Source organism: Scylla paramamosain, chromosome 30 (assembly GCF_035594125.1).
Source record: "Scylla paramamosain isolate STU-SP2022 chromosome 30, ASM3559412v1, whole genome shotgun sequence".
In the NCBI taxonomy this organism is placed as follows: domain Eukaryota; kingdom Metazoa; phylum Arthropoda; class Malacostraca; order Decapoda; family Portunidae; genus Scylla; species Scylla paramamosain.
In genome coordinates this window covers 15,524,115-15,550,696 of record NC_087180.1, presented here as the reverse complement: position 1 = coordinate 15,550,696, position 26,582 = coordinate 15,524,115, and the positions used below count along the sequence as shown (strand labels likewise).

Genomic DNA, 26,582 nt, shown 5'->3' with positions numbered 1-26,582 from the left:
ATAATAATAATAATAATAATAATAATAATAATAATAATAAAAGAACGCATGACAGACCCTTGGGAATTTACCGAACACAATAAAACAGTGAGCTTCCTCTTATGCTTATTGAAGATCGCACATGTAAAAATAAGAGCAAGGGCTGAGTGAGTATTTTCTCCATCTCAAAAACAGAAAAATATCAATGACATATTCTTCCTATGGCAACACTGCACCTCCACACAGCACACACCTGGGCACAAAACATGAGTATTGGACAGGTACTGGCCAGGGTGTCTAGGCCCAAAACCCGCCTTGGTTACAATGCCTATCTATCATAACTACAGAACTACAATATAGATAATGATAGTCTGGAAAAGGGAGGCTGGGAGAGAGAGAGAGAGAGAGAGAGAGAGAGAGAGAGAGAGAGAGAGAGAGAGAGAGAGAGAGAGAGAGAGAGAGAGAGAGAGAGAGAGAGAGAGAGAGAGAGAGAGAGAGAGAGAGATACAGCTGTGCAGATGGTTCATTAACAGGTAATAAAGAGAGAGGAGAGCAATGAGTTGGAGGTGAGGGGTGAAGGACCCGAGAGGCGACTGGTCACCCCTTAACTTCCTTTTAGAGATTCCAAAAGTGGAGATTAAAAGTTTGGCACATGCGAATTCACATTAATCCTATTCAAAAGTAAATATAACTGTAATTCCACTTTTTTAAATAACAAAGAAACACTGCATAGTATGTCCAGGTTAACCTAGCAATGTAAGTAGCACATCACCTGACATATTGCACACACCAAGCATGCACGCTCCTTTTCCTTTCACAATATGTCAAGTACCAGATACAGTGAAGATTGGAAACTTGTGTCTTTAGCTCACACGAAGTCTTCTTGTTTTGATCATAGGTATTTTCGTTGCAAGTCACTGTATGTGTACGTTCAAGTATATATATATTTATATATTTAGTATATATAATATATCTAATATATTTTGATTTCGTGTATCTGAGGAGAGGAACTCATCCTTTCAGTGTTCGTTGTTGATTACGTTTTCTGTTTTCTAGTTAGTGTTGCCTTAGGTTGGTCCCTCACAGCAGCACCTCCTCCTTGACGGGCACGGGCTCGGGGCTCTCCTGAGGGGCGGGTGGCACTGGCGGCGACGACGACGACGAGGACGAAGAAGAGGTGGAGGAAGAGGTGGTGGTGGTGGTGGTGGTGGTGCCTGGACGCTCCTCCTCCTCCGCCGGGGGTGAGGGGAGGGGCCGGGCGGGGGGAGGCGCCGAGGGAAGGGTGTCTGCGGCGGCGGTGGTGGTGGTGGCGGCCGTAGCGGTGACGATAACGGAAACTCCGCCTTCACCACTGCCCCCGCCGGTAGTGACCACGCCCACGCCACTGTCGGAGGGCGAGGGGACGGGCGTGGAAGACTCGGAGAGCGGGGGGGGCGGTGCGGGCCCGTCCGGGTGGTAAGGCTTGCAGTAGGAGTAGCGGTGGTTCATGTGTTGCGAGTACGATCCCGAGTGAGAGAACCGCTTGAGACACTTGTGGCACTGGTAGGGCTTCTCCCCCGTGTGCAGGCGACTGTGCTCTACTAGGTGGTGCTTATGCTTGAAAGCCTTGGAGCAGAGATCACACCTGAATGGACGTTGGCCTGTAAAACATCCAGCTACTTATCTAAACACTTAATCTCACTAATTGTCTTCTTCAAAAGTATAGTATAGTGCAATATTTACTCTACTGTGCTACCTCTTAAAAGTGAAGGAATGAGTGAGTGCGTAAGACAAAAAGTGCAAATCTCAGTGACGCAAAAAATGTTCAAGCAAACAGGGGAAAAATAAACAAACACAAACAAGAAAACAAATCACAGTATGCCAAAAAAAAAAAAAGAAAAAAAAAAAAACATTCAGAAAAGGACCCAGAAAACCATGCAGTATTTCCTTACCTGAATGTTCGTATTTGTGGCGGGGCTAGTGACGACTGCTTGTTGAAGGACTTGTCACACTGGTCGCACTGAAACACACCGCCCTCCTCGTCACGCCGCCGCTTACGACTCTCGTCCCCACTGTCGTCATCCTGAAAGAGATGGGAGCGCTTAGCACTGCGGCAGATTAAGAGAAGCAAAAGGAAGGAAAAAACATCTAAAATAAATAAATAGATAAAAGTAGTAATAAATAAATAAATAATAAAAAAAAAATAATGTATAAGATTCACTAGGAAAGTGGAAAAGCTTGACCATAAAAACTAATACGCAATAACTACACTACCCCGACAACTACAACTACTACTACTACTACTAACAACAATAAGACGCAATAAACCAAAGCCAAGCGCCACAATAACTAAATTTATGCTCTCATCATCACTATATCTCCCTTGTATCGACTAAAACCAATCTTCCTAGCACATGATTCGTAACACACACACACACACACACATACAGCTGGAAGAGTATTAATATTAACACCATAATCTAATACGAAGCTTGTGTTCAGAAAATACATGAAAACAACGTACGTGTTTTTTCTAAAGATATTTATGTAAGAGGGAAACAAGAAAAGAAAAGAAAAGCGTAAAGTGATATTGTGGGAGGCTGATGCTGTAGTAGTAGTAGTAGTAGTAGTAGTAGTAGTAGTAGTAGTAGTAGTAGTAGTAGTAGTAGTAGTAGTTCCACGAGGTTTAAAAAAAATAAAAAAGAGAAACTAAGTTAAATCCTGTGTGTGCGTGTGTGTGTGTTTGCCCACCAGTCAGGCAGCTTCCCTCCTCCCCGCCGCAGATCAAAGTTTCCGTGTTTATAATCAATCCCAGCGACAAACAACATATTTTTACAACGCGCGTCGAACGTGTCCTTCTATCTGTGACAGTGACAGCCCTGGCGAGACTCGGCCACGCTGATTACCGCGCTGTTATTATTCTTATCACTACTACTACAACAACAACTACTACTACTACTATGACCAACAACACTATTACAATAACATTATAATTATTGAAGTTTATATAAATATTATTATCATTACCACTACTACGACTACTACAACTAAGACTATTACCAGCACCACTATTACTGATGTTATGGTTATAACTACCACTATTACTAGTAGTAGTAGTAGTAGTAGTAGTAGTAGTAGTAGTGGTAGTAGCAATAGTAGTAGTAGTACGACCAAAACTACTACAGTAACACAGGTAAATAACATCGCTGCTACTATTACTACTACTACCACTACAGAACTATGATTAGTGATGTTTTGGTCATCACTACTACTACTACTACTACTACTACTACTACTACTACTTCTACTACACTACAATGACAACGACAGCCTTCTCGCCAGTATCTGCTATGCTAATTATCATGTTACGAGCAAAAAAAGTTTTAAAGTGTAAAGTAAGACCAACTAGGAGAGCCACATTTTATCTGTCCCTCATCTCTTACTTATCATTACTACACCGCCGTGACTTGCAGCATGGGAGGTAACGTGCTGCCAGACAGTGAGAGAGAGAGAGAGAGAGAGAGAGAGAGAGAGAGAGAGAGAGAGAGAGAGAGAGAGAGAGAGAGAGAGAGAGAGAGAGAGAGAGAGAGAGGTGAGGGGAGGGGAGGAGGGGCATCAGGTCACACGACTGGTTGCTGATAAGAGGACAGGGTGTCAAGATCGCCCTTAACGGCACTGTCCTTTTGGTTCAAAGTCCCAGAGTGCTGCCCGCCACACGGGGTCTCTATCAGGGAATGTAATCCTCCAAAAACAGAGGGGAGGAGGAGGAAGAGGAGGAGGAGAACACAGGACAGCAGTGGAGGTTGCAAAGGTTAATGTTAGTGAGGAGTCAGTGTGAGGGAACCTCTCTCTCTCTCTCTCTCTCTCTCTCTCTCTCTCTCTCTCTCTCTCTCTCTCTCTCTCTCACACACACACACACACACACACACACACACTCACCCTGGGTCTCTTCTCGCCGTGCTCCGCGTGGTCGGGGTACAGCGGCCCAAACTTGGCCCCGTGGAGAATCTGCGCGAGTTTGCACTGATCGGAGATCATGGACGGCAGGTCGGCCACCGCCAGGGCGCCCCCGCTGATTTCCTTGGTCTCCGCGATGTTGTTGTTGAGGGCGGTGGGTGTGGGCGTCGGGGTGGGCGTGGGAGTGCGGGACTCGGACTTGTACGAGATGGCCAGCGAGGTGGAGTCGGCGTCGGAGTCGGAATAGACGGAGGCTGGCTTAGGCGACGCGGACGGGGACGACTTTTTAGTGGACAGGTCGAGGGGCTGGTCGTTGGCGTGGTCGTCGGCGCCGTCGGCAGGCGCTGGGGAGAGCGGGTGCTGCAGCGGGTAGAACAGACTGGGGGCCGACAGCAGGGACGGGTAGGGGCGGAGGCTGTGGGGCTTGCCGGGCACCTGCGAGGCGGGCGGCGTGTACCCGGGTGAAGGGTAGCCGCAGGCGGGACCCGGGGCAGGGTAGCCGTGAGGCGGGTAGCCGATCTGTGGGTAGGGCGAGGGGATGGGCGTGATGGAGCGGCCCTCGCGGCGGTCCCGGGCGCGGGCGTTCTGGAACCAGACCTGCACCACTCGCACAGGGAAGTTAATATTCTCAGCGATCGCCTGCAGCTCCTCCTTCTTGGGCTTCGGGTTGAAGGCGTAGCGCGCTCGCAGTATCGCCAACTGCTCCTCGCCGATGTGCGATCGAACGCGCACCTTCTTGCCGTCACACGTAGTCTCCTCGCCCTCCACGATGTGACTCGCGTCCCCGTCCCGATCCTCGTCCACGCAGCGGGGCCGCGCCAGGTAGTGCGGCAGCAGGCTTGGGTGCTGGTGGGTGGTCTTCTGGTTCCTGGCCAGTTCATGCAGTCGCTCGGCGAGGCCCTCGATGAGCTGGCCCTTGTAACGCTCCGAGGCGTCGGCAACCTCCGGTAACCGCGGGCAATGGCGACACACATGAAGATACGCCTCCCGCTGGCTGCTGAAGGTTCTGCTGCACAGCTTGCACGAGTGATCGTCACTGATGGCTGCCGAGGACAGGCCGGGGCCTTGTGCGGCGGACACCGTGTCCTCAAACTGGCGCCTCGTCACACTGGTGCTCACGTTCTCCAGGATCTTCTGCAGGGTGGACATTTGCTCGCTCTCCGCGCCCTCTGAGGTCTCGCGCTCCTCCCGCCGGCCATCCTCCTCCTCCTCGCGGGAGTGACGATGGAGATGGTGGTCCTTCTCCTCGTCCTCGTCTTCCCGCGTCTCCTCCTTAATAACCAACTTCCCGTCATCATCATCCACGTCTTCCTGAGGCGCGTCCTCGCTGTGGTCCTTGTCGCCGCGCGCCTCCTGCTGCGCCTTCAGCGAGTGGCTCAGGGTGGTGAAAGAGAGCAGGTGTGGGTGGAGCTGAGCCGCCAGGATCAGGTGACTCAGCGGGTGGTAGGGAGCGAAGCTGTGGTGCAGCCCCGGGGGGAAGGCGCCGCTGCCCAGGCTGGTGGTGGTGTTAGGCGGCGACATGAGGATGGGGTCCCGCGAGATGGGCGGTGTGGGAGACGAGTAGCCGAGCTCGGCTGACGAGGGGGGCGATTTGTCCTTGGGTAGGATGGGCAGGTACGCGCCATTAAGGATGGGCCGCTTGGTACCGTGCGCGGGGAACTGCGGCGACGAGCGCGGCAGCAGTCCGTTGGTGCGGCCGCGGCCAAGCTGTGGAGACACCAGGCAGTGTTGTCAGATGGGTGAATGTCACCGGCACAAGTGTGTATGACATGTAAATGAGCAAAACTGGACATACTGTATTACCCTGTTCACTGGATTCTTATAAACAGCGGCATCTAAATCTTTCCCCAGTCGACAAAACATAACTACCATCACCCACACAGTAAACATCTAACCCCAAGACGGCGTGGCGCTCACCTGGCACTTCTTGGAGGACATGTGGAGGAATAGGAGCCGGAGTGGGAGAACCTCTTCCCGCAGTGCTCACACTCAAATGGTTTCTCCCCGCTGTGGATCCTCTTGTGCTCCTGCGAGACACAAGGCAGAGTAATGAATATATGTGAATGAACTAACGTGAGTAAACTAACATACGGGTGGAGTTTGCGGTGAAGGCAGATGCAGAGTGAGGGAGTGAGAAATTTATCTTGACCTGCGTTAGTTTTAATCATGTGACGTTACCGCTAAAAACTTTACTGAATATTTTAAACTTTAAACCATTTATCTGACAGGATGGGAAGGAACAAAGGTGAGGAAAGATAAGGTGAGGTGAAGCGCGCACACACACTCACACAGGTACAGGAAATATAGGTGATAACACACACACACACACACACACACACACACACACACACAACTTCCTTCTCCAAAAGATAACCTCCCGCATCGCACGCCAACCGTTGACACACACATACACACACATACACACACACCGCAGTAAAATACCACCACCACCACCATCACCACATACAAACAACCTCCCTTCCTCTCCCTCCCTATCCCGACCCATCCCCTCTTACTTCCTTCCGATTTTCCTTACCTTCAGATGATGCTTGAACTTAAACGCCTTGCCACACTCATCGCACTTAAACCTCCGCAGAACATCAGACTCCTGGTGAGAAATCATGTGTCTCTGCAAGCGATGGATGTTGGCAAATTTCTTATGACACACCGAACACGACTGTGGATAAGAGAGAGGGAGGAAAATTAGTGAGCTTTGGCGGAGGGACTTGGAGGGGTTAAGCGAATGAAAGAAAGGGTGTCAAGTTGAGAGAGAGAGAGAGAGAGAGAGAGAGAGAGAGAGAGAGAGAGAGAGAGAGAGAGAGAGAGAGAGAGAGAGAGAGAGAGAGATTCAAATGTGTACAAATATATTTCTCTCTCTCTCTCTCTCTCTCTCTCTCTCTCTCTCTCTCTCTCTCTCTGAAATAGCAACACCACATCGCTATGAAATATGATAACCAAATAAACGGCAAAAAAAAAAAAAAGCACAAAAGGAAGAACCGCCATCACACACACACACACACACACACACACACACACACACACACACACACACACACACACAATTAAAATAAGCTCTTCACAGAAAACGGACAGCAGGGCAAGAGTAGTGCATAGTAGTGGTGCATACTGAACCACACGTTTTCTTTATGCAGATCACCGCAGGATATACTAAATCAAAACAAATTAACATCCACCACCCTCCCTCCTTTTTTCCGAACATTTTTCTTTCACGACCCAAAAATAAAAAAAAGGAGAAACGAGGACTGATGAATATGAATCAAAAGAAAGAAAGGAAGCAAGCGTACGTATATATATGTGTATCTTTTCCTCGACTTAACGGTATAATCAAATATTACTACGCGTGACGGATTTGGGAAAAATGTACGCGAAAAAAAAGGGAGAAAAGCTGAGAATGAGAGGGAAGGGGGATCAAGAAGAGACGCTGAAGTGCTTAAATAGAAAGCGAAACGTGCAGAAATGCCAAGGCTGCGAGGAGGAAGATTCAAAGTGAGGAAATTTATGAGGAAAAGATTGTGGTTATTGAAGCGAAGCACAAGGTTAGACACACAGAGAGAGAGAGAGAGAGAGAGAGAGAGAGAGAGAGAGAGAGAGAGAGAGAGAGAGAGAGAGAGAGAGAGAGAGAGAGAGAGAGATAAACCCCATAAATAGAAGATTGACACAGACGAGAGAGAGAGAGAGAGAGAGAGAGAGAGAGAGAGAGAGAGAGAGAGAGAGAGAGAGAGAGAGAGAGAGAGAGAGAGAAAGTTAATCGTCTTACTTATACAAAGAATCACCTTGGCCATAACGCACATACATACATACGCACAAAGATGCGCACACAAAAACGCACATGGCATTCCTTATACGTAAACAATTTATTTCCTTGTGTGTGTAAACGATAAACCTTCAAATATTAAAGCGGCGAAGAAGTCGATTTAGAAAGCGATATTATTCCCTACTTTTCACCGCTTTGACTTACGGGGCACGCGCGCGGCATAAAGAACCAAATAACGGGTAACATAAAACAAAAACGCAGCGTCTAAGAAAGCATTACGCGATCCAGTACTTCGAGAGTTAAGAGGGAAGCGGTTCTGGTGTTTGTAAATAGAGTTGGATTACGTTTTCTTCCCTTCCTACCGTTCCCTGTCCGTCGTTTTCTTATTCTTGGACTTCCGCTATTTTGCCGTTTTTCTTGAGTTTTTTTTTTTTTTCTTTTTAACTCAAGAAAATTAAGTAAAGGAGAGGATGATATACTTTATCTTCCCATCTCTCTCTCTCTCTCTCTCTCTCTCTCTCTCTCTCTCTCTTCTCTCTCTCTCTCTCTCTGCGTACCCACAAAGGCAAATTTATATGCCATACGAGGCTGGGTCTGGCTGAGTGTCACCGCCGCCGCCCCCTCAGGCCTTATCAACTCCTTATCCTGCCTGGGGGAGGGTGAGGTGACACGGGCCGCCGCCATAAATAGATAGATCTCCGTTATACGTCAACAAGTGTCTGTGCGTGCGCGTGCGAGCGAGAAGAGGAGATACCGTCCGCTATTACCAAACATACGTTGTTGCAGACACCATTTCCCTTACTCTTTTCACCTTTTCATCTCCTCGGGTTATCCAGTTACGTCAACTCCTCTTACGTTCAGGTTATCAAATGACTTTTTTCTTCCGCTTTCATACCTACGCTAGACATTTTTCACGAGTTTCTAGGGTTCGGTGCATAAGATTCTGTAAGACGCATGCGGCTTAATAATATTCCTACACTCTTAACGTCTACACTCCTATGGCTTCCTCTTAACTTTAATAAAATGATCTGCTGCAGGTTTAGAGACTAATTTCGGAAGATAACTGATAGGAGTGATCGAGGCATTCAAATATTCTAGTAACTATTGAAGTAGTTTTGTTCATTAAATGGTTCGAGAAATGCACGTCTGGAGTATAAATTTGAAAGACAGCTGATAAGAAAGGGATAGATCGAGTAGTTGAAATATTTTAGCGCCCGCGGCTATAATTTTCGCCAATCATCTACCGACAATAAGATATAATAACAAGTGCCTCCTTATCAACATTCACACAATCTACTCGTGGATTTAAGATCTTAGCGTCACAACAAAGAATTCATTTAGCGCCGCAGTTTGAGTAAATATAATACTGATAATAACAGCTAAGAATAACAACAAAAGCCACATGATCAAGCGCATTTACACTGCAGTCTACCAACGGATTTAAGATTCTAGCGACGTAGCAAAGAAATAATTCAGCGCAACAGTTAAAGAACAAATATAATGATGATATTAATAATAATTCCATTCACGCGTAAACATAGACAGCTTAACTAATAATTTGGATACGTAATAAAAAGTAAACAGATCAAAATAATAACAATAATTAAAACTAATAAGATATTTAAAAAGTGTTCAATTTACTTCTGATATAGTTTACGTGTATCTTTGTATGGGAACCTCCACTGACTAAGAGCATTATGCAAGTATAGGCGTGAGTGTATGCCTGAGTATTACACCTGCCAAAAGATACGCGTTTATCAAAGGTATGACAGGTGAGGAGTGATTATGCAGGTAAAGCTTTGGCGGAGGTGCTAGCCTCACTAACTACGTACCTGTGCATGTGTATTACTTAAGCAAATTCTGTTTATATATACAAAAATAAAGGAAATAAAGATTTAATTATTTTTTTCTCTATCATTTACGAAGAGGTATTTGATTTCTTATTAAGTATTATCGTCTCTCTCTCTCTCTCTCTCTCTACTCACCACGCTAGCGCCGTTCAGAAAATCTCCCTCCTCGCCCATCGTGGCATCGGGCGTGGGCGTGAGGGCGTCCGTGGGCGGGCTGACGGGCGCGGTGGCGGGTGTAGCAGCCTCGTCTGTGGGAGTCTGAGGACTCACGCCCTTTTCCGTCCCGCCCTTGTCACCCGCTGCAGGAGAGAAGAAAGACAGTGTGAATGACTGATTTTCTCTCTCTCTCTCTCTCTCTCTCTCTCTCTCTCTCTCTCTCTCTCTCTCTCTCTCTCTCTCTCATACAGTAACGACGAATTTTTATCACAATAATATATTTAAAAAGGTAGTAGTAGTAGTAGTAGTAGTAGTAGTAGTAGTAGTAGTAGTAGTAGTAGTAGTTGTTGTTGTTGTTGTAGTAGTAAAAGCAGCATTAATAGGTCTAGGAAAGTAATAGTAGTCGTAGTGGCATCAATAATAATAACAATAACAACACTACCCAAAAGTACATTAATCATATCAGACGCGCGACAAGAAACAAGAATGAAAACGAAAACAAAACAGAAACAAACATTAAGAAAGAGAAAGAGTAGAAAATAAAAACTGAGAGAGAGAGAAAGGGAAAGGACAGACAAAGACCACCCGCTTGCATCATCTACGCAGTACAGTTTAATTAATAACAACATCCAGTCCGCTAGTCTGCCAGCCAGCCAGTCAGAGCGCGGCGACCAACACAAACACTAACCTTTCACATTATCTTCAAATCTTTCTTGGTCTCCTTTCCCTCCCCCAACCCCTTTCCTCCCTGTCACTTCCCCCTCCCCCCCGACTACCCGCCCGTGTGTGTGCGTGTGTGTGTGCGTGTGTATGTCGGGACTGCCACACACGCACGCACACACACCAAGCGGCCGCCCTGATGCCGCTTCCCGCCACACCCTCACGTCTCATCCCTCCGCCGGTTACCGACTCAAAATCTGCTTCTCCTAAATGCTTCTTTCCGTCCCTAGAATCTCTCTCTCTCTCTCTCTCTCTCTCTCTCTCTCTCTCTCTCTCTCTCTCTCTGACAGAATTTGCTTGTTTTACTTTTTTTTTTTTTTTTTGTCAAACTGATTAGCTACCATATTTTGTCACGCTACAATTCTCTCTCTCTCTCTCTCTCTCTCTCTCTCTCTCTCTCTCTCTCTCTCTCTCTCTCTCTCTCTCTCTCTCTGTACCTTTTCACCAACCTTTCCTCCCTCACTTCTTCCTCCCTTCCCTCCATCCTTCCTTCATCTCAACTCCCATTCATTTCTTTCTGTACCTCTCCTCCTCTCTCTCGCTCTTTCCTTCCTTCCTTCCTTCCTCCCCTCCCTCTCCTCACTTATCCTTCCTGCCAGGCAAAGACGAATACATTTTCCGATTTTCTAAAGGAGGTACAGCGAGGAATTAGAAGCTGAGGACTAAAAATGACTCCGAGTGAATTACATGAATGACTCAGGTCTCTCATTTCATCATCCTTTTAGGCCTATTAAATCCTGGCGAACGGAAAGGATTACATGTCTCTTTATATATCTCTTTATATATTTATGTCTTCAATTTATACTTTCGCCGCGTGAACTTCGTTTTCTTTGCATGCTTGGGCTAAGGTGTATGTTCTATGTATTTAATATTCCACGGTTTGATGTGTAGAGCTTTATTAATAACTAATGTATTTAGTAAGGGGTGCATAAAGGAAGAGGAGGAGGAGGAGGAGGAGGAGGAGGAGGAGGAGGAGGAGGAGGAGGAAATAACGATGAGTAAAGGAGAACGAGGACTCTTGCAAGGATGAGAACAAGGAGGAGGAGGAGGAGGAGGAATACACACATGACTCATCCTTCAGTGGTGGGTGAATTTGCGCGGAAAATTGAGCCTTCCAAGGATGAGGCAAGTGTGTGTGTGTGTGTGTGTGTGTGTGTGTGTGTGTGTGTGTGTGTGTGTGTGTGTGTGTGTGTGTCGGGTGACGCTGGGGAGGGTTGGCGGGGGAAGGAGGGGGAGGGATGCAAGGGGGAGGTGAATGGGGGGTTAGCATTCCTGTCCTGCCCCCTCCGCCCCCTTGCCCCACCTTCCCTTGGTCTTCTGCCCCCCATCACGTCTGCTTTTACAGGAGGAGGAGGAGGAGGAGGAGGAGGAGGAGGAGGAGGAGGAGGAGGAGGAGAATTCAGGTGGGTTAGAGATCGTCCATCCATTTTTTTTTTACTCCACTTCCAATCTCTCTCTCTCTCTCTCTCTCTCTCTCTCTCTCTCTCTCTCTCTCTCTCTCTCTCTCTCTCTCTACTTTCTTAAACCGTCGGTGAGTGACTGGCGTTTCCTCTTCATCGTTTGGGTCACTAATCTTTTCCGGAGTCAGTCAGTCGCCGGTAAGCCGCTGCATCTCTCTCTCTCTCTCTCTCTCTCTCTCTCTCTCTCTCTCTCTCTCTCTCTCTCTCTCTCTCTCTCTCTCTCGCCACTTCCTACGGCGTGACTCAGCTTGTAGAAACAGAGAGAGAGAGAGAGAGAGAGAGAGAGAGAGAGAGAGAGAGAGAGAGAGAGAGAGAGAGAGAGAGAGAGAGAGAGAGATACACACATGCACACGTAAATTGTTTGTCATCTTCGTCCTGAAGCTCAAACGTTTCAACAGATAACACACTTTGACCTCTCTCTCTCTCTCTCTCTCTCTCTCTCTCTCTCTCTCTCTCTCTCTCTCTCTACGTGACCCTGACCCGCCGATCGATAGAGCGAGGAAAGAGCCAATCGAATGAGATCGCGGAGGAGGAGGAGGAGGAGGAGGAGGAGGAGGAGGAGGAGGAGGAGGAGGAGGAAGAGGAGGAGGAGGAGGAGCATAATAGGCAAAACGGCTGACGAAGAGGAAAGGGTCGCGTGTGAGGGGAGAGAATGGAGGGAAAGGAAGAGATGGGAGGGAAGGAGGGAGCGATGGAAGGGAGGGAGGAGGGAGGGGTTGATCTAAAGGAAGACTAACGCGCTGTGTGTGTGTGTGTGTGTGTGTGTGTGTGTGTGTGTGAAACGTTGGGTAATAGTCGTTACTGATAAAAACAAAAGGACAAACAGACAAAGAAATACTAAAAATAAGTCGATTTCTATTTACGTAGTTCAGGCAAAGACATGTGGAAATCACGGAACAGACTCTCTCTCTCTCTCTCTCTCTCTCTCTCTCTCTCTCTCTCTCTCTCTCTCTCTCTCTCTCTCTCTCTCTCTGGGTGCGAGAAGAGGAGCCGGGGAAGGAAGGGCGGGGGAAGGTGGGAAGGTGTGGTGGTCAAGGCGGGAAAGGAAGGAAAAGGATAGAGAGAAGACGGGTACAAAATGGCGTCTTTTTTCATCACTCCCTTGGACACGCACGCACACACACACACACACACACCAATGACCTCAGTACGTAGCTTTATGATACGATGGCACGGATATTTATCGAGGTAATTAATATTTGTCTGGGTCGCGAGGGTCGTGGCGCGGCCTTGGTAACGCTGAGGGAAGGAGGAGGAAGGGAGAGAAGGGAGGGAGGGAGGGAGGAGTCTGAGGGGAAGCTGTGATAATGGTACACGTGCAGCTGCCCGCCGCCAGCGAGGGGAACTCTGAATTTCAAATGCCCTCGGTCGCCTCGGGGACAAAGGACAAGTTGATGATGCAGGCAGAGGCGCCACCTCCTCCTTCTCCTCCTCCTCTTGCATACCGAGGCCTTTGCGAGCACCACCCCCCTGCCCCCTCCTTCAGCAGGTGGCCCTAGAGACATCTGGAGCGGGTGTTCCTGTCCTACTCTTCATCTTGGGGAGTGTAAGCGAGCTAAACGCCGTTGCTCAGCCAATTAGGTTTAGTCGCCCGGCACTTGCTCGTCCTGCTAAGTAAAGCCTCGCACACGTCACTCGCCTAATGACTTACCTCCCGCCACGCTGCTGCGGTGTCCAGATGAAAAAAAGTGCCGCTTCATCGGGCGATCATCGTGTGCTCATTTATGTCATCTCGAACGTGTTGGGAATGCCATTTAATCCAGTTTCTCCTTCGAAAAAGATCTCGACTGATAACGAACTCGTGTAGCTAGCTTGAGACGTCAGCCAGGAAAAAAAAAAATATCCCAGCAGTTTCTAAATCACAGCTTCCTAATCAGGACATATTGGTCTGTTTTTGCACTTGGTGATTCTCTGTGAGAAGTTAACAGAACTTCACTTTGCCTGCGCGCTGGCTCTCTCGCCATCCTCGCACCCTTCTCTCTCTCATCTTGTTTACCTATCATTACTAGTGCTACACTGAAGATGGCCGTCCTCACCCTTCTTCCCCCTCCACACCACACACCATCATCTCCTCCAACCTCCTCTCTCTCCCTCGAGTCGCAAAAAAATTCCCAATTATTTACACACGAAGGGAGTGACGCTGTTCTTTGCCTCGTGTCACCATAACGTAACGTTACTATCTAACCGTTTTCTCTGACGACACCCAACGCCACGACAGTAATGATATGCAGCCTTCCATCTTTCAACATCATTTAAGATTCCTACCATCAACAGATTTCGGCTGAATACGTCATCTGATAATCGAGGAATTTCTCACCAATTTACTCATGTCAGTCAATTTTGTTGGAATATTGCACTAAATTTCAATGTATTTCGCAGTTACTTGCCTATCAGCGCTCTACAGGTTCCACCATTGAAGATTCACGAACACACGCTTCTCATGGACTTGAAAATACGTGTAAATAACAATGCTTCCACTCACACCGAGTAAATAACCACTCAGCCTACTCCTGTACACCACCACTACCATCGACCCATCAACACTCCCCCTCCACAAACTCACATCGATACAAGATCAAGCGGCGTTCACTTTTAATATCCACACCTTCCCCTTTCTCAGTGCCTCGGTATTAAACTCTGCCTGTTACGCGGCTCCACACACTCACTCCCTCCTCCCCACACACACCCAAGCGCGGTAACGAGCATTGTTGACAGCTTAGGCCAAAATCAATGCAGCATTAGCATAATAAGCACAGAATCAAATCCACTAGCTTAAAGTGCTTGTACTGCCCGCGTGCGTTCTCGACCAGGCAACGTGGCCAGTATCTTTACTCCTCTCTCTCTCTCTCTCTCTCTCTCTCTCTCTCTCTCTCTCCACTTTCCCTCTCTCTCTCTCTCTCTCTCTCTCTCTCTCTCTCTCTCTCTCTCTTTCTAAGCGCTGGAATCACGTTGCTTTAAGTGTTGTTTACCCAATGCGGGCGACAAGTGGCTATTTATATCCACGTGTGAGGTGTTGTCGTGATGCTGTTCCGGAAATGCGTGTTAATTTAGTGATAGTGAGTGGGGAGCATGACTTGAAAATGGAGTCGTTTCGGGGGTAAGGTTAGGCTACCTAGGGAAGGCAATGCTCCTTGTTTTAATATACGTCAGGAGAGGATGGAATAGGATGCAAGGTTGTGAAGGTTCTCTCTCTCTCTCTCTCTCTCTCTCTCTCTCTCTCTCTCTCTCTCTCTCTCTCTCTCTCATCTGGATCTTTGTAAATACAACTACACCGTCCAAATAATAAACACAGACTGAAATTAATCGTCGTAAGAAATCCACTTCCTTTTCTACCTGCTTACCTGGATATTCTAGCAAAAATTAGAACTAAAATTTCAAAAAAAATTTCCTAACTGTATTTGGGCGTCTCAGCAGCAAGGTCATAAGGCGCCTATTTAGAACAAGCGCTAACATCCACCTTCGAGCTACAACACACAGCGAGGCCTCGTAAGGTCTTGACAAGAAACATCCATGCCAGGTGTCTCGACTGAAGGTCACGCAGCCTTGGTTTCATTATCAGGTTCTGACTTTTAAATACTTATTTCCGTTGCTAGAACACAAACACACATCCACACACACACAACAACCCCTTCTCGCTCCCTGTTGATTACTACTCAAGATGATAAATCTGAGAAACGTTCCTTTTTTTTTTGGTAGAGTGTTTTCAGTCACAGCTTGCTTATCCCCTAAAGACTTGGCAGGCGATTCCCTTCAGAGGAGGAATACCGGAGCTTGGTGAGAATAAATTCCTTGTACGCAGGATCACGACTGGTTAAAGAACGTACATTCTTTTCGATGGTTGGTGAGTTTTGCCCACAGACTTTTACCTCAAGGAATAAGATGACAGATGAGGAACGACGAAGAGCTCATAACAGTTCAATGATACAAGTAACAATTGAATTTTGGCTGTAACACGTGAATTATCCTGCTCTTCATTAAGTGTTTCGTATGCGGGACAGAAATACATAAAGCTCGTTCAACACAACTAGATCATCAGATCACACAGCTATTAGTTAAACTTGGTTAGTAATAAGGCAGATTCCAATCCCAAAGGTAAGATGTAAGGTAACGGTAGAAAATCAGCTAACGTTTTCCAAGATGTACAACTTGCCCGCCACCCCGCCAAAGCTAGCAAGGAAACAAAGGTACATGAACTTACAGATGTAGTTGAAGACGCCGGCGAAGGGCCACATTCTGATGGAGTCTGAGTAGGAGGGGGAGCATACATGGTGCTCACGCCAGCCATGATGTTACCACCACCACCACCGCCACCACTTGTCAGACTCACCGCTCACTACCTTTACCGGGCACACACCACATGTCCCTGCGGCGCTCTCCTCCTCCTCCTCCCTCTCTTTCTCTTGCCACCACACCTTTAACTCCCAGCCCAGTCAGGCCCTCACGAGGCTACGTACACACTACAGGTCACGCCGTCGAAGCTGCTGTGTGCGTGCGTGTGCTTGCTTGCTTGCTGGCTGGCTGGCTGCGAAGACTACACCTCCACTGGTCACCGTTGCTGTAGTGAGCGTGTGTGTGTGTGTGTGTGGGCTTGGTTTGCGGAGACGAGAGCAGGTCGGGTTAGCCTGGGCACGACCACCGGCTTGGAAACTCGATACGCGGTCACTTGAGGCTGAGGGCGTCGGGTTGGTGATAATTTGGCAGTGTGGCACAAGGCTGGCAGGTCAGAGCGGGGTCGGCGGGGTGTGTCTGTCCTGGGTTAGGGAAGTCCAGTGATGTACAATATGGCACTTTTGACGCATTGGCGGCGTGGTTCTGGCTGAGTGCTGGCTGCTACCGTCCACAGTGTCCAGAGAATGCCGTTGTCCAGGAGGGTTCGTTGTTTGTTGCGGTAACAACACTGACAAAAAATCTTGTTACACTTGATCACAGTCACACAAGCGTCTCGGCTTAATTCCAATCCCTTGGAGCGGAGGACTGTCGCTGCTGGTTGTCGGGTGAGTCACTGTAGTACAAAAGACTCCGTGTGCGAAATCTACTCTTAACCGTAGCATAAGTAATGTTAGTGACTAAGTAGGTTAGCACCTTGAGGTTTCAAAATGAGGAGCGCGAAAAAGTGCGTGCTCTCCAACTCGCGGCTCCTACATGACTGAGGGAGTGAGGGGAGGCTGGGAGAGCCTCAGGTAGGGGACGCTAGAGCGGCCGCCCTATTGGCCGCTGTCTCACGGCCCGCCTCCACCGCCTGATGCAACACACCGTCACTTCACCAACTCCATTATGACACCACACCACAACCGGCGGCCGATGAATGAATATACTGAAAGCACAAGCCTAAGCAATCAAGAACAGGACACTGCAGTGTTGGATGTGTTACATTCCTCCCCCGAGCAGCCAGGTGTGTTGTGTGTTGTGGAGATGAATCACAGGTTGGTGGACACAACACCACCGCGACCAGAGTTGCTCAGTGTTACGTGAGCAGCCGCTCCGTCTGGGGGCTGCTGTGGCCTCCGGCCGCACTGGCGACGATGCCCTTTTTGTGTCTAACACACACACACACAATATATATATATATATATATATATATATATATATATATATATATATATATATATATTTATTTATTTATTTATTTATTTATAGTTCCACTGCAAATAAATAAACACCTAGCGCCCATCAAAGGCTATTATTTCTTTCCTATTCTCTGTTCTATCTCCTCAGCCTAAGCTACGGCCTCGCTAGGCGCCCAACGGCCTCGTGGCAGCGTGGGCGGCGGGCGGGCGACCAGTGGAAGGCCGCCAGCACGTCACTCAATACTTGAGCGGAATTAAATCACAAAGTAATGTGAATGACCCAAATCTGCCTGGTGCTCGTGGTAGATTCTCAAAGTTATTGAGGGCATTTCGTAACAACCTAGTTTTGAATACAATTTTGAAAATCTAGACACCTTTCATCCATAGTCGAAACCGTAGATCACCCAACGGTATTACGTTACACAGTAATTTTGAAACCAACATTTCCAGGAAAAGCCGATGAAAACCCGCAAACAAACCCGAGACGCGCTGAGCAACCTGTCACACTTCCGCCTCAGGTAATGGCATTCCTGAAGCCCTCACTCAAGCCGTCCCCTCACCGTCAACACGAGGACGGTGAACTAAATACTAAACACGGCGCTGCTTCAACTTCCCCAGAGCATTAGAACCCGCGGCAGGACAGGAAGATACGCACGTCTTCCCGCTAAGCATCGAGGCTACGCTCCTGAACACACAGTAACACCGTAACAGAGAGCGGCGGTTGGTGGTCCCAGAAAATTGACAATAACGACAACAACATCACGACAGTTGTGAAAGCCACGCGGTGCCAGACGCATGATAATAAAAACTCCAAGCTATTTCCTTCACTACTTCACCATACAATAACTACTTTACTTATACCAAAACATAATATGAATGTGGACGTTATACCTTACATTACTTCACTGAAAAACATCGAGGTAGACTTTTATTTAAGAGTACTGGGGATGTGTTTGTAAGTGCGAGTCTAGCATCATACATCAGGCAGACTTGGGTGAGGGAGGGAGGAGAGGTAGAGGGTGAGGGATGAGGGCGGGAGGGATGAGGGAAGGAGAGCGAGGATGAGGGGTGAGGGGGGCGGGGCGAGGAGTGAGGGCGGGGCTATGCTGTGCCCTTCCCTCTACGACCTGTTGGTGTGGCGGCGGTCGACCTTTCAGAGCACTTGCTGATACACACACACGCACTCACCGAACACACGCACACACCATAAATACACGCACACACGCGAAGCCTTCTGTCTGTGTGCCTGCCTGTCTGGTCTATCTGTCTGCCTGTCTGTTATTCTCTCTCTCTCTCTCTCTCTCTCTCTCTCTCTCTCTCTCTCTCTCTCGAGAGAGAGAGAGAGAGAGAGAGAGAGAGAGAGAGAGAGAGAGAGAGAGAGAGAGAGAGAGAGAGAGAGACTCGTCATGTACTGAACCACACACACACACACACACACACACACACACACACACACACACACACACACACACACACTCGTTTCTTGGTCAGGTCGCGGCCATAATTTCGAAATACGTACAAAACACGGCCCAAAAACTTGCCTATTTAGCAGAATCGCCAGCGGATGACTCGGTCTAATTCGCTATAAAGGGATCTCATTCGCTATAAGGGATAACGTAGTGTGGTAATCTCTTTCGCTATATTAGAGCGAAACGATGTCAACTGTTTTAAGCTAGTGGTCGTCTGTGGCCGGGGCTCGTGGTGGTGGTGGTCGTGGTGGTCGTGGTGGTGATGGTGATGGTGATGGTGGATGGTGATGGGTGATACTGCCCCTGCTACTCGTGTTGACAGTGGCTGCACGTTCTTACTCATCCCGCTGGTTAAGTTAAAAGTATAGTAGTAATAGGAGTAGTAGTAGTAGTAGTAGTAGTAGTAGTAGTAGTAGTAGTAGTATTAGTAGTAGTAGTAGTAGTAGTGACAATAATAATAATAACAATAACACCAATAAATAAAAGAAGATTTACATGATTCTCTCTCTCTCTCTCTCTCTCTCTCTCTCTCTCTCTCTCTCTCTCTCTCTCTCTCTCTCTCTCTCTCTCACGCACATCCAAAACGCTGAAGAAAACTAATCTTTTTTGTTTGTCTTTCATTAGGAAACTAAAATTCTGAGGCTTCGCTTATTTTTATTTGTTTTTCACGCCATCATTGTTGTTTCGACCATTTGCAGTACGCTCTCTCTCTCTCTCTCTCTCTCTCTCTCTCTCTCTCTCTCTCTCTCTCTCTCTCTCTCTCTCTCGTTTATTGTTCTTTTTCGTCACTGACCGTTTCCTTTCGCGGATTATTTGCCCTGTGTTATCTCCGGATGTGTCTGATTTTTTTTCTTTCCACCGCAAACAGAAACATAACAAGATTGATAATAATGAGCGTTCAAATATGAATTTTTACAGGAGAGAGAGAGAGAGAGAGAGAGAGAGAGAGAGAGAGAGAGAGAGAGAGAGAGAGAGAGAGAGAGAGAGAGAGAGAGAGAATTTTAGTGGTCTTTCTAATTACTTAACAACTGTGAACTTATGTTTAATTTTTTCCTCCTTCACTTCTAGTAGTAGTAGTAGTAGTAGTAGTAGTAGTAGTAGTAGTAGTAGTAGTAGTAGTAGTAGTAGTTGTAGTAGTAGTAGTAGTGGTGGTAGTGGTGGTGACGGCAGTAGTACTGTATAACACTAGGAGCGATGGTGCAATAATAACAATAATAATAATAATAATAATAATAATAATAATAATAATAATAATAATAATAATGATGATGATGATGATGATGACGATAATGATAATGATGATGTTAATAATAATGATGATGATGATGATAATAATAATAATAATAATAATAATAATAATAATAATAATAATAATAATAATAATAATAATAATAATAGCAATAATAACAATTACAGTAATATCAAACAAAGTTAAAATTACATAGCAAACAATTTCAAACACACACACACACACACACACACACACACACACACACGTACACAAACTGCCTCATATGAAATTACACATGCATATGCACACACACACACACACACACACACACACACACACACACAGACATAGAATATATATGGATACACGCACGCACATATTCAATAATACACACGAGCGCTGCATATGAAGGATAAAAAAAAAAAAAACTAAAACTCACACATGGGGATCAACAATAAAAAAAAAAAAAAGGGAAGAGATTAAACAGCATGAACATGTGGTGAAATATGGCGGGCTGGTACACAATTTTAATACAAACAGTTACAACAACAGACTCGCTACAATGCACGAAATTAATTAAACCATAAAAAAAGGCGCAGATATTAAAAGTGTGTTATTTTTCTAATTGTAAAAATATAGGGACAGCGGGGGGAGGGGAGGAGAGGAATTTCAAAATATATATAACAAGAGTTGAGCAATGGGAGTGTTCCAATACCCGGCCTGCTAAATGCCAAATGAAACCGAGGGGCAGAGAGAGAGAGAGAGAGAGAGAGAGAGAGAGAGAGAGAGAGAGAGAGAGAGAGAGAGAGAGAGAGAGAGAGAGAGAGAGAGAGAGAGATTACTAATGCTAACAATAATAATAATGAACTGATTTCCGCTTACTTTAATTTTTTCTTAGTGTAAAGTAAGAAAACGAGAGAGAGAGAGAGAGAGAGAGAGAGAGAGAGAGAGAGAGAGAGAGAGAGAGAGAGAGAGAGAGAGAGAGAATAACAACAAACTAACAATGATAAATATATGTCTACTTAAAGTACTAATTCTTAATACATCAAAGAACTTTTTTTTCGAATATAAGAGAAGAAAATAAATCATGAAAACATTAGAATATTACAAGAAACAAAAAAAAATAAGTAATGAAATAATTATAATAATGCATTACAAACAACAAGAAAATACAATAATGGCGTTGAGAGAGAGAGAGAGAGAGAGAGAGAGAGAGAGAGAGAGAGAGAGAGAGAGAGAGAGAGAGAGAGAGAGAGAGAGAGAGAGAATGTGTATGTGTGTGTGTCCGGTTTAATATATTTTTTTTTTTGCATGCGTTTTTTATACATTATCAAAAAAGTATTGTGTATTCCTATATATTGATGCAAATTGCTTTTTGTCACGCGCTGTATTTTGGGACGCGCTGCGGGAAATGAAATGAAACAGTAAGTCAGGAGTTGAAGACATACGCACATACACACACACACACACACACACACACACACACACACACACACACGCTGCAATATAGATATCAAAATTATGTGCCATAAATTGGAAAAAAAAAAAAAGGAGAAAAGGACGAGCTGAAGATATGTATATATAAACACACACATGCATATATACATAGATACACATTGCAGTATAGGTATCAAAACTACGAGAGATAAATTAAAGGGAAAAAAAGAAGAAAAGGAGAAAGACTTGAGAAAGGAATATAAGAAATTGATGTAAATGATAAGCAATCGCATTTTATCACACAAGATAATACATATAAAACAAAATACATAAATAAAAGAAATAGAGAAAAAGAAAAAGAAATTAAAAAGAAAATACAGAATAGAACTAAACGTGATTTCTCGCATGATCCCGGAAAGAAATAATATAAATAAAACAACAAATAAAAACAAAACTTGTCAATAAAGATAATCAAAGTAAATAAACAAATAAAGACACAGAAAAGAATTAAGCGTGACTTCTCTCATAGTTTCAGGAAGAGCACTGACCACAAATGTAAATAAACACCAATAAAAATGGCACAGCAATTAACAATAAATTATTCAATCCGCTCCAAACACTCGGTAAATTCTGTCCGATATAAACGAATTTACTGATGACGACTGAGCGAACATTTCAACGTAAACAAGCAAGAGAGAGAGAGAGAGAGAGAGAGAGAGAGAGAGAGAGAGAGAGAGAGAGAGAGAGAGAGAGAGAGAGAGAGAGAGAGAGAGAGAGAGAGAGAGAGAGAGAGAGAGAGAGAGAGAGAGACCCCGAAAAAAAAAAATCGACACAATCACAAAATCGATAAGTACGCAACGAAAACCATAGAGAGAGAGAGAGAGAGAGAGAGAGAGAGAGAGAGAGAGAGAGAGAGAGAGAGAGAGAGAGAGAGAGAGAAAAGAAGACGAACTAAGGATGGAATCTAGACTGAGGCAGCGACAAACAGACAGACAGACAGACAGACAGACAGACAGACAGACAGACAGGCAGGCATTCAGACAGACAGACAAGACAGACAGAACCAACCTAGCTGAGGCAAAGACCGAAACCTTACCAACCAACCAGCGACGTGACTCACTTCCCGCCTAAGTCATCCTGGATTTGGGATAATTCATGGGACCCATTCACGGGCGCTTACCCCCATTCAGGAGTATGCGGGCGCCGAGGGGAGGAATAGAGGGGAGGGCGAGGGCAAGGTAGACGCCGAGGTGAGGGGACAGAGGGTGAGTGAGGGTGAGAGAGAGAGAGAGATGCGGGTGTGGATACCGTGTGTGATGGGGGTGTGGGTAAGGGGGTGGGGAGAGAGAGAGAGAGAGAGAGAGAGAGAGAGAGAGAGAGAGAGAGAGAGAGAGAGAGAGAGAGAGAGAGAGAGAGAGAGAGAGAGAGAGAGAGAGAGAGAGAGAAATTGTATTAAAAACAAAAGAGAAGGACAGGAACAGACACGCAGACACGTAAGTACAAACAGACAGACGAACAAACAGATAAACAGAAAAAAAAAACATACAGAAAGATAAATAGAAAGGATAAAGCGACGGGAAGCAAGTAAGAAAAAAGCAAATTAAGAAGAAAAATGAAGGAAGAAAAGTGAGAGTACTAACATCATACTACTTTTTCTCTTTCTTTCTTTCTCTCTCTCTTTTCTCTCGCTCGGGGAATGATCGAAGTTTCAAAAGCAAATACACATCTAATTAGGACATTACATTTTGTCTGAATATTTTCCCTTTTCTTTAACGAACAGACAAATTTCCAGGCGAGAGAAAGAAAGAAAGAAAGAAAGGAGTAAAAGAAAGAAAGACAGAAAAAAGGTACTTTGATCACCTGTCAGGTTCTCAGACGCTAGAGAGAGAGAGAGAGAGAGAGAGAGAGAGAGAGAGAGAGAGAGAGAGAGAGAGAGAGAGAGAGAGAGAGAGAGAGAGAGAGAGAGAGAGAGAGAGAGAGAGAGAGAGAGAGTTACCATGAAATGCCGTATTTAGCAAAATTTCTTTATCAATCTTTTCATATTCTTCTCTGATGAATGAATAGAACTACAACTACTACTATTACTATTTTTATCACTATTACTATCTCTTGTTTTACTTTTCATGTTACCTTTCCTTTTTCCTTTCACTTTAATAATTCGTACATTTTTTTTTTTAATCTTCCTTATTCCTACACACACACACACACACACACACACACACACACACACACTCATCACCATCATCACAAAATCCAGTGCTTTCCAAAATCAAAACTACTTTCAAAACCTTATTCTCCTTTCCCCATACGGACAAAAGCAATAACTCAAACAGCACCCTATTTTTTTTTTTTCTTATATATATTTCATCTCTTTTCACCGGTACACACAACACGCTTCCTCTGAACCTCGGAAACTTTAAATAACAATAATAAAGAGCTGTGATTTATGACGGGGACTCGATATGGGAAAGCAGGAATCCGTGTATAAAAAAGGGACCGTAGTTTGATCTCACTAATCGATACAACTCTTTTAATTCAGTTAAATAAAATGTAGGCTAACAAAAGAAAACGAAACCGGGATAGGAGGAGGAGGAGGAGGAGGAGGAGAAGTAGCAGTGAGAGAGAGGAGAAAGGAGAAAAGAGGGAGGGATATGAGGTGTGAGGGAAGCTAGTGAGAGGGAAAGAGAGAAAGAGGTAGTGAGGGAAAGGAAGGGAGTTCTTGGGTGAGAGGAATGGTGGTGAGAGGAGAGGGGACGCGGTGAGGTGAAGGAGAGATGAGGTGAGAGGGACGATGAGGAGAGTGGTGGTGGTGGTAGAGGATAGTGGCGTCACGTGTGTGTGTGTGTGTGTGTGTGTGTGTGTGTGTGTGTGTGTGTGTGTTTCACTGTCATTCATTACCCATACAAGTTTTCAAAAAGAACAGAATGACATAAGAGAAGAAGAAGAAGAAGAAGAAGAAGAAGAAGAAGAAGAAGAAGAAGAAGAAGAAGAAGAAGAAGAAGAAGAAGAAGAAGAAGAAGAAGAAGAAGAAGAAGAAGAAGAAGAAGAAGAAGAAGAAGAAGAAGAAGAAGAAGAAGAAGAAGAAGAAGAAGAAGAAGAAGAAGAAGAAGAAGAAGAAGAAGAAGAAGAAGAAGAAGAAGAAGAAGAAGAAGAAGAAGAAGAAGAAGAAGAAGAAGAAGAAGAAGAAGAAGAAGAAGAAAGATAATTCAACCTAGCCAAAACAGCAAAAGACAACTAGCATTCGAATGACAACAAGCATCACCACCACCACCACCACCACCACCACCACCACCACCACCACCACCACTATCATCACAAACAAATATATATAATCCCTTTATATATATAAAAAAAAAAAATGATAATGGACACACGAACACACACACAAACCAAGATACAGAAACAGTAGAAACAGCAGCAGCAGCAGCAGTAGTAGAAGCAGAGCAGCATCACCATCACCATCATCATCATCAGGAGCAGGAGCAGTGTCGGCCAGCTGAGCGGTATTCTCACAACAATAACACAGCCATCTTACCGCTACCCCCTCTACCACACACCCACCGGCCACTTCTCTCTCCCTTTCGTCCGCGGCCCCGAATACATCGCTGAATCTAACACACCCACCGAGCACTTCTCCTCCCGCATCTTTCACCCGTTCCTGCACCTTCATACACCCAAAAGTAGCCTTAGAGGTGAAACTGAAGTGCATTTAAGCTGCGCAGGAGAAGTGCAGCGCGAGAGACGAAGGAAGCAGGGTGAGGGCAAGCGATAAGTAAAGGTAGAAGGTGAGGTGGGCGTGAACGGTGTTTTTCGTACTTGTCAGAAACCCAAGTTGAGAGATCGTTCGTTTTGGGAGTTCAGGTCGCCGCCTCCAATGGTACCTTGTTTAAATCGCTGCCATAATGACGGATGGTATCGATTGGTACCGAAGTGTGCACGGTAGGGGTGGGGAGGGGGAGGAGGAGGAGGAAGAGCAGGAGGAGGGACGGTAAGTGAGGCAGGGAGAGCTAGGGAGGGAAGAGACATAGAGAAAAAGATATGAAGCGAGGGACGGAGGGAGGGAGAGAGGGAAGTACCAGTAAGTAAGGAGAGGAAGAGAGAGTAAGAGATAGATGAAGAAGGGAAAGGAAATAGTTAAGTGAGGGAGAGAAGAGACAGAGAAAAAGAGATGAAACGAGGGACAGAGGAAGGGAGAAAGAAAAGTACGAGTAAGGACGGGAGGAAGAGTAAAATATAGATAAAAGGAGGGATGGGAAAAAGTTTAGTTGATACGGAAAGAAAAAAAAACTGACCGAGACACGAAGGGAGATTAGAAAGCAAGCAAGGAAGGATGGAAGAAAGAAAGGAAGGAGAAAGGGTGCTAGCCAGAACAAGCTTAATACCTGGCAGCTCAGGTAATGTCCCTCGTCATACCTGTGTTGCGGCGAGCCATTGGGGGGAAACAGAAGGTAATATTTGGGTCTTTACTTTTTTATTTCTTTATTTACCTGGTCTTAACTATGCATCGCTAACATCTTATTTCTTATTTTCCTATTTTCTTTTCTTCTTTGTTTCCTTGCTTTTTTTTATTTTATTTTTTATTTTTTGTATTTCGTACACACACACAAACACATTGATCATTAAACAACGCATTCATATTTGCATCTTCCTTCTCCACCTCCTCCACCCCCTCCTCCACTACCTATCCACTATCTTTCATCATCTCCCTTCCATTTCCTTCAGCCCTCCATTATTCTCCTCCATTTACACGACTTTCCTCCACTTTCAAAACTTTCCTCGGCTTCTCCTTCCACTTTTCCCTCCACCTTCTTCTCTTCCACTCTCCAAGACACTCTTTAGTTTGTTTGTTTCCCTCTTTCTCTCTCTTTCACCTCCACCTTCTCTTAAATCACCTTCATCGTCCACCGCAGCCCTCCACCATCTTCTCCACACCTCCTCCACTAGTCTCCTCCTCTTCTCCTCCTCCTCCTCACTAATGGGTGTCCGGAGATCTTCACTTGGA

At 45.7% G+C, this 26,582-nt stretch overlaps 1 protein-coding gene across 1 annotated transcript; it reads right to left on the bottom strand.

Annotated features, from left to right (window-relative positions):
- LOC135116087 (zinc finger protein 1-like) lies at nt 1–17,060 on the bottom strand. The gene is given in 11 exon segments (XM_064033296.1): nt 1–1,619; nt 1,911–1,932; nt 1,934–2,004; nt 2,007–2,041; nt 3,583–3,662; nt 3,898–5,622; nt 5,833–5,858; nt 5,861–5,942; nt 6,452–6,592; nt 9,676–9,839; nt 16,075–17,060. Coding segments are annotated over 11 exon segments (2,940 nt in total). The 5' UTR covers nt 16,109–17,060; the 3' UTR covers nt 1–1,059.
- Nucleotides 17,061–26,582: the final 9,522 nt, after the last annotated feature.